The 13,469-nt window shown below is 38.1% G+C and overlaps 2 protein-coding genes across 4 annotated transcripts; one reads left to right on the top strand and one right to left on the bottom strand.

The window, feature by feature from the left end:
• The first annotated feature begins 4,594 nt into the window (after positions 1 to 4,594).
• Positions 4,595 to 9,613, top strand: LOC137942539 (putative serine/threonine-protein kinase). Of its 3 annotated transcripts, none has more exons than XM_068788233.1 (7): positions 4,595 to 5,348; positions 5,923 to 6,062; positions 6,288 to 6,400; positions 6,549 to 6,759; positions 6,933 to 7,170; positions 8,713 to 8,863; positions 9,057 to 9,613. In XM_068788233.1, the coding sequence occupies exons 2-7, from the start codon at positions 5,990 to 5,992 to the stop codon at positions 9,408 to 9,410; spliced, it is 1,140 nt and encodes a 379-aa protein (XP_068644334.1). In that variant the 5' UTR covers positions 4,595 to 5,348; positions 5,923 to 5,989; the 3' UTR covers positions 9,411 to 9,613. The 3 variants fall into 3 exon arrangements, with proteins under 3 accessions (XP_068644334.1, XP_068644333.1, XP_068644335.1); XM_068788232.1 differs by having other exon boundaries at positions 5,878 to 6,062; XM_068788234.1 differs by having other exon boundaries at positions 5,156 to 5,178.
• A 492-nt stretch (positions 9,614 to 10,105) lies between these two features.
• LOC137937249 (clathrin light chain 2-like) lies at positions 10,106 to 13,121 on the bottom strand. Its single transcript, XM_068782335.1, has 3 exons — positions 12,595 to 13,121; positions 11,322 to 11,475; positions 10,106 to 10,698 (listed from the first exon to the last, which is right to left on the bottom strand). The coding sequence occupies exons 1-3, from the start codon at positions 12,999 to 13,001 to the stop codon at positions 10,330 to 10,332; spliced, it is 930 nt and encodes a 309-aa protein (XP_068638436.1). The 5' UTR covers positions 13,002 to 13,121; the 3' UTR covers positions 10,106 to 10,329.
• Between the last annotated feature and the right edge of the window lie 348 nt (positions 13,122 to 13,469).

The following is a 13,469-nucleotide window of genomic DNA, read 5'->3' as shown; positions in this document are numbered from 1 at the left end:
CTGGAGCAGGGATCTGAGATGCAACAGCAATTAATTTAATGACTGACCGTTTGATATCCTTTCCCAAGTGAAAGAGGCTGAGGCAATGAAAAACAAAAAAAGCAGCAGCTAGGTTGAAGGAGATGCCTTCGTGACAGGGGGCAATGTCGTTGACTGTGATGCGCCATGTTATTCCTAGAATAGCGGAATTTCACAGCAAAACTCTACCCGCAAAAAGAGGCAATATTCTGCAGCAGTGTAAAGATGAAAAACGTCGTACCCATGCCAGTGTTCTGAACAAACAGACTCAGGTCAGTATTGACCTCCACTGTCGATTTCCTAACTCTTGACGTTTAACCAAAAGCAGCAGAAAACGGGAAGACAGATGTCAACTACCTCACATGAGATTGGCAGTAGTACGGATTACCATTTTATTCGAATTCCAAAATGGGTTTTTCGGGTTACTTATTTTTCTTATACTGATCAATTAACAGATGCTTTCTCTAAACCGTTTTTATGAACATCATCCTCAAGACCAAACCGTTTCTATAAACATGCATCATCCTCAAGACCAATATTAAACACCAGGGTACTTTGTTGTAATCTTATAAATACATGTTTTGGACGATACAAAATACTGTAAATTATTTTCTTGCTTCCTTGTGTACTGAACAAACAACCATTAAACCAGCAATCTCTTGCAATGCGTAAAAATAGTGCCAGTACCACACCGGCAAGGATAACCGAAAGGTTCTCGCATTTATATTTAATTGGCGTCTTTGTCTTTACCCATCTGGATTTGAGGACGAGTCGCCATCACATGTAAAGGCAAAACATAAACAGATTGGACGCAGCAAACTCGACGGGACTCAACAGCTCCAAATACAGGCGGCTCCGTAGTTTCTGTAACCCCGTTCCCACTCCAACACGACACATTGATCCTGACTCTGTGCAGGTTGGAGACAGAGTCACGCCGCCCCTCCACTGGCGCCGGTGATTGGGACCGGTGAACGCATCGTTTGTAGAATAATAGCTGACGAAGAAGTCGTATCCCGTAAATATCACTGGCAATTATCGTTAAAACAAACCTCCACTGAAATCGCAAATGAGTCTTTACCTACCGTGCTTCTTTTTAAAAAGTGAATTTTACCAAAATATCGATTTAAATTAACTTATTTATAATAATAACAAAGACAAAAATATATTTACAAAACTGCCGAACTTTGACCGGTCCACTATATATGTGGATAGTCAAAATCGACACATAAGCTTTCTCCCAAAATACCGATTTAAATTAACTTATTTATAATAATAACGAAGACCAAAAAATATTTACAAAACTACCAAACTTGCATCGAGCCGAGCCGAGCCCGAACCTACCTATGTTCGAGTCGAGCTTGATTTAAATATTTCGAGCCGAACCTCGTCTCGAGCCTAAAATTGTTATCGAGCTCGAGCCCAACGAGTTCGAGCCGAGCTCGAGCCTCAACATACATTTCAAACTTTTCAAAAAATATATATCAAATAAAATGTATATAAAATTATGCATACATTTTATATAAAATTGGGCATGACCTCTACATAAAATTGGGCATAACTTATATATGTAATATGTGTATAAGATTGGGCATAACCTCTACTTAAAATTGAGCATAATCTATATATATAATACTTGTATAAAATTCGGCATGACCTTTACTTTAAATTGGGCATAATCAATATACATAATACCTGCATAAACACTCCATAAACACTCCATAAAATTGTTTATACATTTCATAAACACTTCATGAAATTGTTTATACACTCCATAAAATAATCTAAACACTCCATACAATAATCAAACACAACAAAATTAAATAAAATATCACTATCAATTTACAATCACCCAAATAAAAACTATAAATTCTTTAAATAAAATCATATTACTATTACATACTTACTAGAAAATTACAATAAATATTTTAAATTTTTCTTAGGAAAATTAAATGGACCTCTTATTGCCTTTTCTAAGGAAATAAATAAAAATTAATAATTAATCTAATATATTATTATACTTATCGATAAAATTTTAATCACATAAAATGTCAAACACAAAATTATTATGAAAATTGCCTCATGCTCAAAGTATTATATCATCAACTGTCAAATACTTATTCAAAATTTTTCTATATGGTTTTCTAAACTATCTTGGCAAGAAAATCTTACTTGAAAAATTATAGGATTTTTTAAAAAGAATTTATAATTAGAAAAATATTTTGAAAAAATACGAGGCACTAATGGTCCCTATATTTCTATTAAAAATATTTTTTCAACATTTATTGAAAAAACTAGTCTCTGGAAACGTATTTCTACTAAAATATCTTTTCAATTTATTTAAGAGCCATGAGAAAGGGACAAAGAGTTTTTTTTTTCCTTGTTTATGATCTCGCACGTAGGGGTGGCTTTGAATAAATTATATATAAAATTATGCATACATTTTTAAAAAATATAATGACAGGGGAGGTTCAGGATTGAATTTCAATAATGGATTAAAATGCACCAATATTAATATTTTTTACTCCAATTGTTGTCTAGCTTGTTTTGTAATTTTTGAATTTGGCCATAATTTATTATGGCCTCCTTAGTGCCCCTAGATAAAAATTTATATTCTAGGAAAAACTAAAAATATTTTTCCTATGATACATATTCCCAAAAAAAACTTTAAATAAAATCTTATTACTATTAGTGACTTATTAGAAAATTACAGGAAATATTTTAAAATTTTCTTAGGAAAGTTAAATGGACCTTTTATCGTCTCTTCTAGGGAAATAAATAAAAATTAATAATCAATCTAATATATTATTATACTTATCGATAAATTTTTAATTAAATAAAATATCAAACACAAAATTGCGATGAAAATTATTTCATGCTAAAAGTATTACAACATCAACTGTTAAATACTTATTCAAAAATTTTCTATACAGTTTTCTACCCCATCTTGGTACAAAAAATCTTACTTTGAAAATTATATGATTTTTAATAAAAAATTTCAATTAGAAAAGTGTTTAAAACAACATGAGATACTAATAGTTTATAGAAAATTATTTATATAAAATTTATTTTTAATTTTTTCCAGAGGAAAAAGTTTTTATTTTATTTTATGATCTCGCGAGGAAGGGGGAGATTATTTCTCCCCTGTTCTGGTTTTCCGCCGAGACGACCCCGAGGGAAGGGGCTTACGGCGCCGGGGAGGGTTTATCGTCGGAGATGACGGCCACGACGGAGTCGGCAGTGACGGAATCGGCGGTGACGGAAGCGGCGGCGACGGAAACAGAGGCGACGGCAAGGAGAGGAAGAAATCGAACGAACGGACACAAAGGTGCCCGACGAGCAGCTGCGACGGCGGTATAGACGCCGGAGAACAGCTACGACGGCGGTAGAGGCGGCGACAACAACCGATGGGAGGGGTCGGCGGTGACGAGGGGGGAGGAAAAATTTTTCCCCCCCTCGCTCTCGCTCCCGCTCCCCCGCTCGCTCGCGATCCCGTACCGATTCATGCCGATCCGACTCATTTCGAGCCGCCTCGCGAGCCAACGAACCGAACCTAGCTTCGGTCGAGCTCGGCTCGTTAAGGTAAACGAGCCGATTTCGGTGTTCGAGCTCGGCTCGAGCTCGAAAAATGACGAATCGAACCGAGCCGAACCGAACCGGCTCGGCTCGAAGCCACCCCAACTGTATATGTGGACAGTCAAAGTTCGGTAGTTTTGTAAATATTTTTTGGTCTTCGTTATTATTATAAATAAATTAATTTAAATCAGTATTTTGGTAAAATTCCCTTTAAAATATTAAAAAACGAGTTTCTTCCGTACTTGGACTCTGACCACCTTCTTCTGCTTCGTTACCTTTTCGTTTTAATAGTTCTCTCTGTGCAGGGAAGAAACTGATTCTGGGGAGCTTCCGACGAAGATTTAGTCCAACTACCATTACCGATAGTCCTAATTATTCCAGAAGAAGGAAGAAGTTAATTATATCGTGCTGAGGACCTTAGACCCGTCCAGCTCTTGAACGTGATCACGAATGGTTATGAAATTTGTTTAGTTGGGCGAGGATTTTTCTGATCAGTAAAAATCTAGTCATTGGGACGTTGAAATCAGACCGGATTTCTTCACCTTCGTCGCACGAACTCATTCCACGATTCTGGTCCATAACGTGATAAGTGGTTTATATTGTTTGAAAAGGATTCGAATTCGAGTGCTGAATTGAAATTTTTATTTTAACAAAATTTTGACATGGATCTGATCCTGATCCGATCCAATTCCAAGCCGAATTATGATATTTTTATTATTTTTTAAATCGCATTTTTGAGTTTTACGTAGATTTTTAATAATTTAGCATATTTTGTTTTAATAATAAAAATAAATTTATAATTTAAAATTTTATTTTATTTTCTCGTAATTGTTTTTAGTATAATTTTTTGTAAATAATTATTTAATAAAACAGTATTAACCTCTCGAATCCGTTGCTTGCAGGTTGTAACTAGGGTGGGCATCTGATCGGGATATTCAGGAATCCTACCCGTCTGGACCTGAAAAACCCGGCTCCAGGTTTCTAATTTCGCCTCGTAAGTTAGAGACGGGTTGATTTTATGGGGACAGGGTTATGAAGACAGTGATCGGATCCGGATCGAATTTAATGATTCGAGTGTTTTCCGAGTTTTTTTTTTTGGTTGGGAGATTGATTTTCCCAAAGTCGGCGTGTCGTGGAACTTGGAAATCCGTGCGCTACGGCCAGCTTCCGAGCTTCTGTCATGTTCAGGTTAGAATTCGGAGACGGCGAGCGGAGCTCTTGACTGGTGAAGATATTTATTGGGAAAACAGTGTAGCAGGTCCATCGCAAGAAATTTAATAAAAATGGGAAATAATTATTTCACATGTGATGTGAACGCGGATCGGAGGACAAGTCTCAAAACAGTGTCCTCTCAACTACTGTTCCTTTTCTTGCACAGAAGACACGCTGTTGTTTCCGTCCATCTTGACTTCTTCACTTCTTTTTGTTGAGAAGAGCCACGGCCGGTTTAGAAGATAGTGGAGGTGGGGGAAAGAGTAGACCGGGATTATTGAAAAGGAAATTCTGCCACTTTGAAAGACGGAGTTGTTCAATTACGCGTTCCCACCCATTTTTTTTCGACAGTGGGGTCGTGATCTAGCCGCCACCGTACGCCTCTTGTCTCTCTCTCTCGCTCGGTCTCTGCATTTATGTCAGAACATTCTGCTCGGACGAGATAATTTGCGTCGTTCATGATTGATCAACTTCGGGTTATGCTTGGGGAACTCCAAATTGAGTTTCATGTACCGATCTAATTGGTTTCGTGTCGAACTAGAATGGTATTTATTGTCGCCCATGAAACTTCCCTTCTTTGCTATTTTTAGGTGTTTACGGTGGCGTTTAATTTTTTTTATTGAAAGACGTCTTGTTTGGTTTTAGCTATGTGCGTCTTTTGTGTTAATATGGAGGGAATGTTCTTCGGCTAAGTGTCTGGAAAAGGGATTTTTTTTTTTTATTTTTTTATTTTTGGTGCGAATGGCTTGACGATTACTGCTCCTTTGATGTTCTACTGACTTTGTTCATTGAGTTGGACGAAGAGTTTTTTTTTTAAGGATAAGTTAGGGTGATTTTCTTTTCTGTCTCATTTGTTTTAGCGGTTAATATTGGGTTAGTGACAAGTGTTGATATTTTGTTCGCATTTGTTTATGTTAATGAAAGGCGGTTATTAGAGATCGCTTTTTTGTGCAAAAACCAGTTTGTAAACTTGACTGTTGTTCTTTGAAGATTGGGTCTTTTTTTTAAAAAAAAATTATAGTGCTATATGAAAAAATTGATGGACCCAGTATATGGATCTGCTTTTCTTCACAGGGTTTGATCGTTGAATTTAAGGAATCTCTATTTACCCTTTGTCAGAGTGAGTGCTGAGGAGCAAGTGACAGAGAAGTTTTGCTTGACAGCTGAAAAACCGATTGGAATAGCGATGAATTTATGCTGCTTTGGTGAATCAAAACCACTAAAAAATAAGAAAGATCCTTCTCTGGAGCATCCTTCAGGTGAGAACTTCCTAAGTATTTCTATATTTTACCTTAATATGAAGAACTTGCTTCGTACCTTGAACAGGATCTGCTTCCTCCTTGGTATTTCCAGAGCACTCTTTTGTGTTCATTTTCCTTTGTAGCTTTAGGTTTCTCATGAATTTGTATTTATCTGTCTTTTTGGTATTCATTGACTTTCAATTCAATCATGGTTACTAAGCTGCAACTGTTTGTGCATGGTAGGAAGTATTGCTAGCAACGTCAGGCTCTTCTCCCACAGTGCGCTAAAGTCTGCAACTAGAAACTTCCACCCAGCAAACAAAGTAGGTGGAGGTGGTTTTGGAGTTGTATATAAAGTAAGCTTTCTACACTCGTTGTTTCATCTTCAGTCTGCTACATGTACAGAAAACAGATCTTTGTCTTGAAGTAGAAAGTTCAAAGTTACATTACGATATACTACATTTATGTTGATACTTGTGCTATATTTTCTGCTTCTTGTTATAGGGAGTCTTAAGGGATGAAACCCAAGTGGCAATAAAGTCACTTTCAGCTGAATCAAAACAAGGAACTCGTGAATTTTTGACAGAGATTGATATGATATCAAATATTAAACATCCGAACCTTGTTCAATTGATTGGGTGTTGTGTGGAGGGCAATAACCGAATGCTGGTGTATGAGTACCTAGAGAACAATAGCCTTGCTAATGCTCTACTCGGTAATCACTTAAAACCCCAGCAAGTTGCTAGTGTTCAGTTTTTTTTTTTCAAAGAAAATGGGACAGCAAATATTTCTTTTCAAATCTCAACTAAATAACTAGACTCTAAACTCCGTCATTTTTATTCGTTTTTTTAATTATTGGGAAACTGAGGTGCAACATTTGTCATGCAGGTCCAAAGAGTAAAAGAATTGTTATGGATTGGCCTAGAAGAGCTCTTATTTGTTTGGGTACAGCTCAAGGCCTAGCATTTCTTCATGAGGAAGCTGAACCACATATTGTCCACAGGGACATCAAAGCTAGTAATGTTCTTCTTGACAAAGACTTTAACCCTAAAATTGGAGATTTTGGATTGGCAAAACTTTTCCCAGATAATGTCACACATATCAGCACACGAGTTGCTGGAACTATGTAAGTATAGTTTTTTGTTACTGGACTATTCTTATTCCTAAGCTTCTCTTAGTACTTAACCATGTGGGTTCACTTGTTTGCTCCAATATTGTCATTTCATGGTGGCATTTTGTAAGACTCTGAAAGTGAGATTCACTGGTCACTGGTTTTCATTTCAGAATTTATGAAATTATATACTTGAGGCACTCATATGTCTTTCTTTTAAAGATCACTTGTTTTAGGAAGGTTTTATGATGAAATAGAACCACAGTTCTTTTATGTTTTATTAACTTATCATTCATTTAGTTATCAGAATTCTGTGATTAAGAAACAATATTTTTAGGGAAACATAATACCTGAAAAAGGTGCTCTCTTTGTGTCCTTGATGTCACTGGTCTTCATCATCATTCAATAAAAAAGCTAAAAAAATTCTATTCTTGTTGAGTAACTGCTTTGTGCAAAGCAGAAAAACAAAGAAAATATATTTTAGAATTACACCATTTTGGTTTTCCTATGTTCAGTCTAGTACCATCACCGTGTAAAGCTATTGGGTGATTTTTTGTGTTTAGTGCATTAAAACTAGTGTAAAGAGTGGTTCTTACCACAAGACAATTTCAGGAGTTTTGTTTTAAAGCTATTTAAGCTAAATCATTTTCATGCGATTGCACTTTACTGGAGCTTGCTAGATTCTAGGATGAGGCAAAGTTATTAAACTGGTTTTTGAATTTTTCTGCTACAAGCGCATGAGGATTGGATTGTGTGAAATAGATCAATTTAATTTACAGAACAGCAGACTCAACCTAGCTTATCTCACTTTTTTTTGGTTGATAACTGATGTCCATGACGATGTTGGAGTTCCCTCTGAGCTCCTCTCAAAAGACCTGCAGTATATTAGTTAAAATCTGATACAGCTCAGTAGAATAAGCCTCAGCTCGAGTGTTAAATACTCCCGTAAGTGGCCGGAGAAACTAGCTAGGATTATCCTGAATTAGTAGAAAAATACCCTCCAGTCCCACCAATTCTTTTTGATTCTCTGGGTGCCCCAACTACACACAATAATTGCTTTTAATGTTCACCATCTTCGTTCTCATTCTTTCTAGAGGCTGCTCTTGGTACTGGCTGTTTAAGTTTTGATTTTGATAGCCGTTAGTTACAGCATTTGACAGTTCCCTTAGAAACCCTAAACCTGTGGCACTCCTTTGAGTTGTAGTAGTTTTAAGTAACACAATATTTAGTTGTGGACATTGAAAATAACGTGGTGCTTTTATTTAGTTCACTTACCAGCAACAATACATATCAGAAAACATGAAAAGAATTTGTTGGAAAATAACAGTCCAAAAAACTAATTTATTCTTTTCCTATTTATCCATAATGCATGTTCATGCAGTTTATTCGTGTCGATGGGTCTATTGTTGAGTAAGTGAACTGGATGATCTCATGACTCTATTTACTCCTGAACTCATACATCCATTTGTAAAAATGTGTGATTTACAAATTTCAAAATGTTCTTTAAAATGCATTAACTCAATTACGCCTGACCTCGTATCCATTTGGTGTTTGCAGGGGGTATTTAGCACCAGAGTATGCTTTGCTAGGACAATTGACCAAAAAGGCTGATATTTATAGTTTTGGGGTGCTCATACTTGAAATCGTCAGTGGGAGAAGTAGCAGTAAGGCAGCTTGGGGTCAGGACATGATGGTTCTTCTAGACTGGGTGAGATGCATTTTCTATGGATCTCATGGTTTTCTCTCTTAAAATATGGCTAGTTCATCATGATTATTTCAGTTACTTAAGCTGGTTCTCCCCTGACATCCTTCTAAATACTAAAACAAGTGTGCGGTTTTTTTAGAAATGTAACAAGTATAATTGTTGATACAGAATCTAATTTATTGTGATCATAATGTAGACATGGAGATTGAGAGAAGAGGACAGGCTCTTGGAAATTGTGGACCCAGAGCTGGATGTGTACCCAGAGGAGGAAGTCCTGCGGTTCATCAAGGCGGCCCTCTTTTGCACTCAAGCAACTTCTCAGCAAAGACCCTCGATGAAGCAGGTTTCTGAAATGCTGTCAAAGGAGATTACGCTTGACGAGAAAACCCTTACACCACCTGGTGTCCTTAGCCGGAATTGGAAAGATTCAGGAGACTCTTCACAGAGCTCTCAGGGACGAAAAGATAAGGGATCTTCAAGTAGTACATTCATTACATCAACGAATTTAAACAGCACCCCTATTACCATGACACAGATGCAACCAAGGTGAGAAGACTAAGAGCTTTTTCTCGAAGCTTTTTCTAAATTTTGAGGCCTACCTGGCCTCTCAATATCTTCTATTTTGGTTAACTAAGAAAAAAATGCAAAGAAAGAGAAGTATTGTATAGAACATGATTATGTGTAGCTTAATTTCATTGTTCTTTGTAATAATAATCTGATTACTGGCCTGTAAACTTGCATGCTGTATGTATTCTAGAGGAGTCAAGCGTTTGCAAGTATTTCCATTAGAGTTAATCGCCATTTCCATGAAAGGAAAAGGAAAAGGCAAATGCTGACTGCTGAAAAACCATTGAAGAACTTCGTCGGAGGACGTAAAGGCGAAGACTGTTTTTCTTCATAATTTTCCTTAAAACCCATGGAAGCCGTGTTGACATGAAAAACAATTTATCTACCACCCGTCTTCCTCGTAACATACTGAACTGTTGGCGCCTACGGAGCAAGAAGGCTGACATAGAATTTCAGGATTATGAGCTAGTTTAAGACAACGATTCTATGCTCTTGAAACTTGTTTTTCTTCCGAACAAACACAAGCCCTTTTTTGGTTTTTTTTTCTTCGGTTTTGTTTCCTTTGTTTTTCCGTCGTCGCAATTTCAGTTACAAGTTTATTGAAAAAGCTAAGGATCTGTTACTTGCAACCCATTTTCGTGTGCGGCGGCATCTAACTGGGCAATTTGGCATGCAGCATCAGAAAATAGACAACATTTTTTTAGCAAAGTAAACCACAAATATACAAGGCCACAAGTCACGTCTCAGCCTCCGAGTCCTATCACTTAAAAATATATGAAAATCCAAAAGAAATGAAAACAGAAAACCAAATACATCTCATAGAGGCGCTACACTCGCCTGCGCAGATGATCAAAAAGCTAGCACCCAAACTAGAACGCTGACATCGAACACGAACAAGTGCCTCATGCGGCGGCAACAGCCTCAGGAGCAGTAGGAGGGGCGGCGCTTACAGCCTTAGTAGGTCCGGCAGTGACAGGAGCTGCTTTCCCATCCTTAACAGCTGGCTGAACTGGAGCAGGTGGGGCTGGAGGTTTCATGTGAGGAGGAGGAGAGTGCTTCAGCTTGATGAGTATCTGACGCATTCTCGAAAGGTCCGTTGGTTTCCCGGGTTTTGGCCCTTGAATTACTACAATTGAAGGCTTCTTCTCCTGCTCCTTCTTCCCTCTCTTCTTCTCTATGTTAGGCACTTCATTTGGAATAAGCTCAGCAATTGCCTTCCAGTACTGCTTGTCAGCCTCAGCATGGAACTTCTCCCGACCGGCAAGGAACAGCTGATTCAGGAAAAGAAGTGTTACACAGACAAATTCCAGCCACACAAGACAGTAACATTCTACAGAATTTTAACGAAAAGTGTGTTGGGAACTCTCATACAATCACAGAATTGCTGGAAATGTTTTATTTTTGCTAAAAAAGTTTTATTTTCAATAGCCTCTCAGAGGTTGTTAGCCTCTCTTCACTGCTAAGTCAATTTCCTTTAGGCTCAAGTGGTCAACACTTACCACCTATTACCACGACAACGTCACATGATTTTTTGTATAAATCTAACGCTATAAAGAAGAATCCAATGTTGTAACAGCATCTTTTAAATCCAAACTTTTCTACATGGTAGTTGAGACACTTGTCTGATTCTCAAGACTCTAATGAAGCAAAATTCTATCTATAACAATCAATTCCCTAAACTGCAATTCCATGTATCAGAATTCAAAACACAGTAATCACATGGATACAAATAAGATTCATTTGACAGAGGAAACACAGAGTACGAGCAACAGATTAATCAGTGCCTCAAGGGACCCATTAAAGCTTTCAAAATCGTAAGGCAAGAAATAGTTGGAGAACAAGATTGAATTAACTATAGATTCAAAAAGGAATACATGAATGAAATGTCTCCTACCTTCTCTTTTTCCCTGTTTGTGACTTTGTTTGTTTCACAAGAAACCTTCCTCTTGTTGTAGAACTCAATCTTATATTCCTCTGCTTCTTCAATTATTTGGTTTAACAGTTCTTTTTCCCTCTTCTCTTTTTCTTCAAGCTGTATGGCATTTAGTCTGCACAAACCAAGGCATGAAACCTGATCAGAGTTCTATTTGGTGGTTTGTACACATTCAACTACTCATAGCCTGTTTAATTCCGATGACATGTCCTCTGTCTTGCATATAAACAAAAAAAGGGCCAATCCATGAACTCGATGAAAACATCAACTTCTCAATATCTATAAACATATATTGTTCCTAACTTGTTTTCTAAATTAGAAAAAGGATAAGGATAAACAACATTAGCTGAGCAGCACAACAACATTAGCTGAGCAGCACTAAGCAAGAGCATATTGATTCTTCCAAAATGCCAGATCCACTATCAAATATGCTTCAAGTTAATGTGTTAGACAATGAAATTTCTGTGCAGCAAATTCTAGACCTCCCAGATAAAGGTCCCTATTGTCGACTACAAATTATTTGAATAAACTATTAACAAAAACAGCTCATTTTTGTGAGGAAACCAACGGTTTGTCCAATACATCCCGAGGACACTGAATGAATCACCGCATTTCTCTCATACATCCTTGTGGCACAGACTGAATCACTCAACCAATCAAAATTTCTCGGATTTTTGTACCATGATCGAACTCTTTAGTGCAGGCAAGCTACGACAATGCGCATGTGTGGATCCACCAAAAGAATATCAGCCGCATCACGCAATCTTAAAAAATATCTGCTTTTGATTCAGCATGAGTCTTATATAATCAGCTGAAAATCGATTTTGATGGACAGATTGCTGATACATATATATATCACATGTTCTCACTCACTCGAAAAGACTGCCAGTAAGAAAGGCAGACACATGCAATATGCAAAAACCGTATTAGTTGAAAACGCGTTTGCTTCAAATAAAGCAGAAAAAGAGTGAGTATACCAACTGCTTCGCGAACTAAACCAGAAGTTAGATCATTTACTAGCTCATAAGGAGAACAGATAAGAGGACTCGACGAAAAGATCCGATCACCAATTCCCCAGAAAATGAAATACATAGATGACACTTGCATCGAACAGAGAAATTTTCATAGATCTCTGATGATCAATCAACAGATTTCAAGTGAACTTAAGCGACACTACACGATATAGCAGATCATTTAGAACTAAATAAAGAAAACAGACAGCTAAAATTCTCACCTTCTCCACTCTCTAAGCGCAAAACCCTCTTCATCTTGCATCTCGTCTGGCGACGGCAAGATCGGTCCATCCGAAGGAGCGAAAACCCCATCAAAAGCCTTTCCATTTGATTCTGGCGAAAACGTCGAGAATCCCTCGCCGCCAGAGTAGATCGGTGGAGGAGAAGGAGTCTCCGGCACCGCAGATGACTGAAACACATCGTCTCCGGCAGAATTGAAGACGGGTGAGGAGACATCACTGGGATCTTTGTTGGAGTCGTTATCGGTGAAATTCGAGAAAGAGTCGAATCGCTGGGACGGAAGGCGAGGATCGTAGCCGAGGTAGCCATCGTCGTCGAAAGGGCGAGTGGAGGCGGCGGTTCGGGAATCGTCGCCGTCAGAGGCGAACGAGTCTCCGAAGGTGGACATGGTTGTGGCAACCTCTCGGACCCGACTTCCTCTCCGCTGGATATATGCTCGGATGCTTCGACTTCGCTGTGCTTTATTCCCGTGGAGGTGGTTTTCGGAGCTCACGGCGTTTCCACGTATGATCCATTTCTCAGATTCTATGTTGGCGATTTTACCATGCGCCGGGTGCGCGTCCTCTAAACAGAAAACAAAAAAACAGAAATTATACTCGCACTCGGGAGGCCACACCTCGGGGTGATGGACCAAGCTTAGCCTAAACCCAAAATTTAACCTTCGAGGAACTCGCCCATTGTGGAAATTATACTCGCACTCGGGAGGCCACACCTCGGGGTGATGGACCAAGCTTAGCCTTCGAGGAACTCGCCCACCGTGGAAAAATCGATACCAAACGTTTTAGCCGAGTTTGATTTAAATATTTTAAAATCAAGCTTGAGTCGAATATAATCTCGAGCTTAAAATTATTATCGA

The sequence above is a fragment of the Aristolochia californica genome, unplaced genomic scaffold (genome assembly GCF_029961685.1).
Source record: "Aristolochia californica isolate CCGP_79_NKW_82.1479 unplaced genomic scaffold, dmAriCali1.0.hap1 SCAF_10, whole genome shotgun sequence".
In the NCBI taxonomy this organism is placed as follows: Eukaryota; Viridiplantae; Streptophyta; class Magnoliopsida; order Piperales; family Aristolochiaceae; genus Aristolochia; species Aristolochia californica.
Note: the sequence above shows the minus strand (reverse complement) of the source record. Positions and strands in the feature narration are given on the sequence as shown.

What these genes read in the sequence shown, in the direction of transcription:
- LOC137937249 (XM_068782335.1), bottom strand. Translation starts at nt 13,001, where the DNA reads ATGTCCACCTTCGGAGACTCGTTCGCCTCTGACGGCGACGATTCCCGA. An exon ending in GCGCTTAGAGAGTGGAGAAG is followed by an intron (nt 11,476 to 12,594) that starts GTGAGAATTTTA and finishes TGGTTTGTGCAG; the next exon opens with ACTAAATGCCATACAGCTTG. An exon ending in CAAACAGGGAAAAAGAGAAG is followed by an intron (nt 10,699 to 11,321) that starts GTAGGAGACATT and finishes TTCCTGAATCAG; the next exon opens with CTGTTCCTTGCCGGTCGGGA.
- LOC137942539 (XM_068788233.1), top strand. Translation starts at nt 5,990, where the DNA reads ATGAATTTATGCTGCTTTGGTGAATCAAAACCACTAAAAAATAAGAAA. An exon ending in GTTTTGGAGTTGTATATAAA is followed by an intron (nt 6,401 to 6,548) that starts GTAAGCTTTCTA and finishes TTCTTGTTATAG; the next exon opens with GGAGTCTTAAGGGATGAAAC. An exon ending in TGATGGTTCTTCTAGACTGG is followed by an intron (nt 8,864 to 9,056) that starts GTGAGATGCATT and finishes ATCATAATGTAG; the next exon opens with ACATGGAGATTGAGAGAAGA.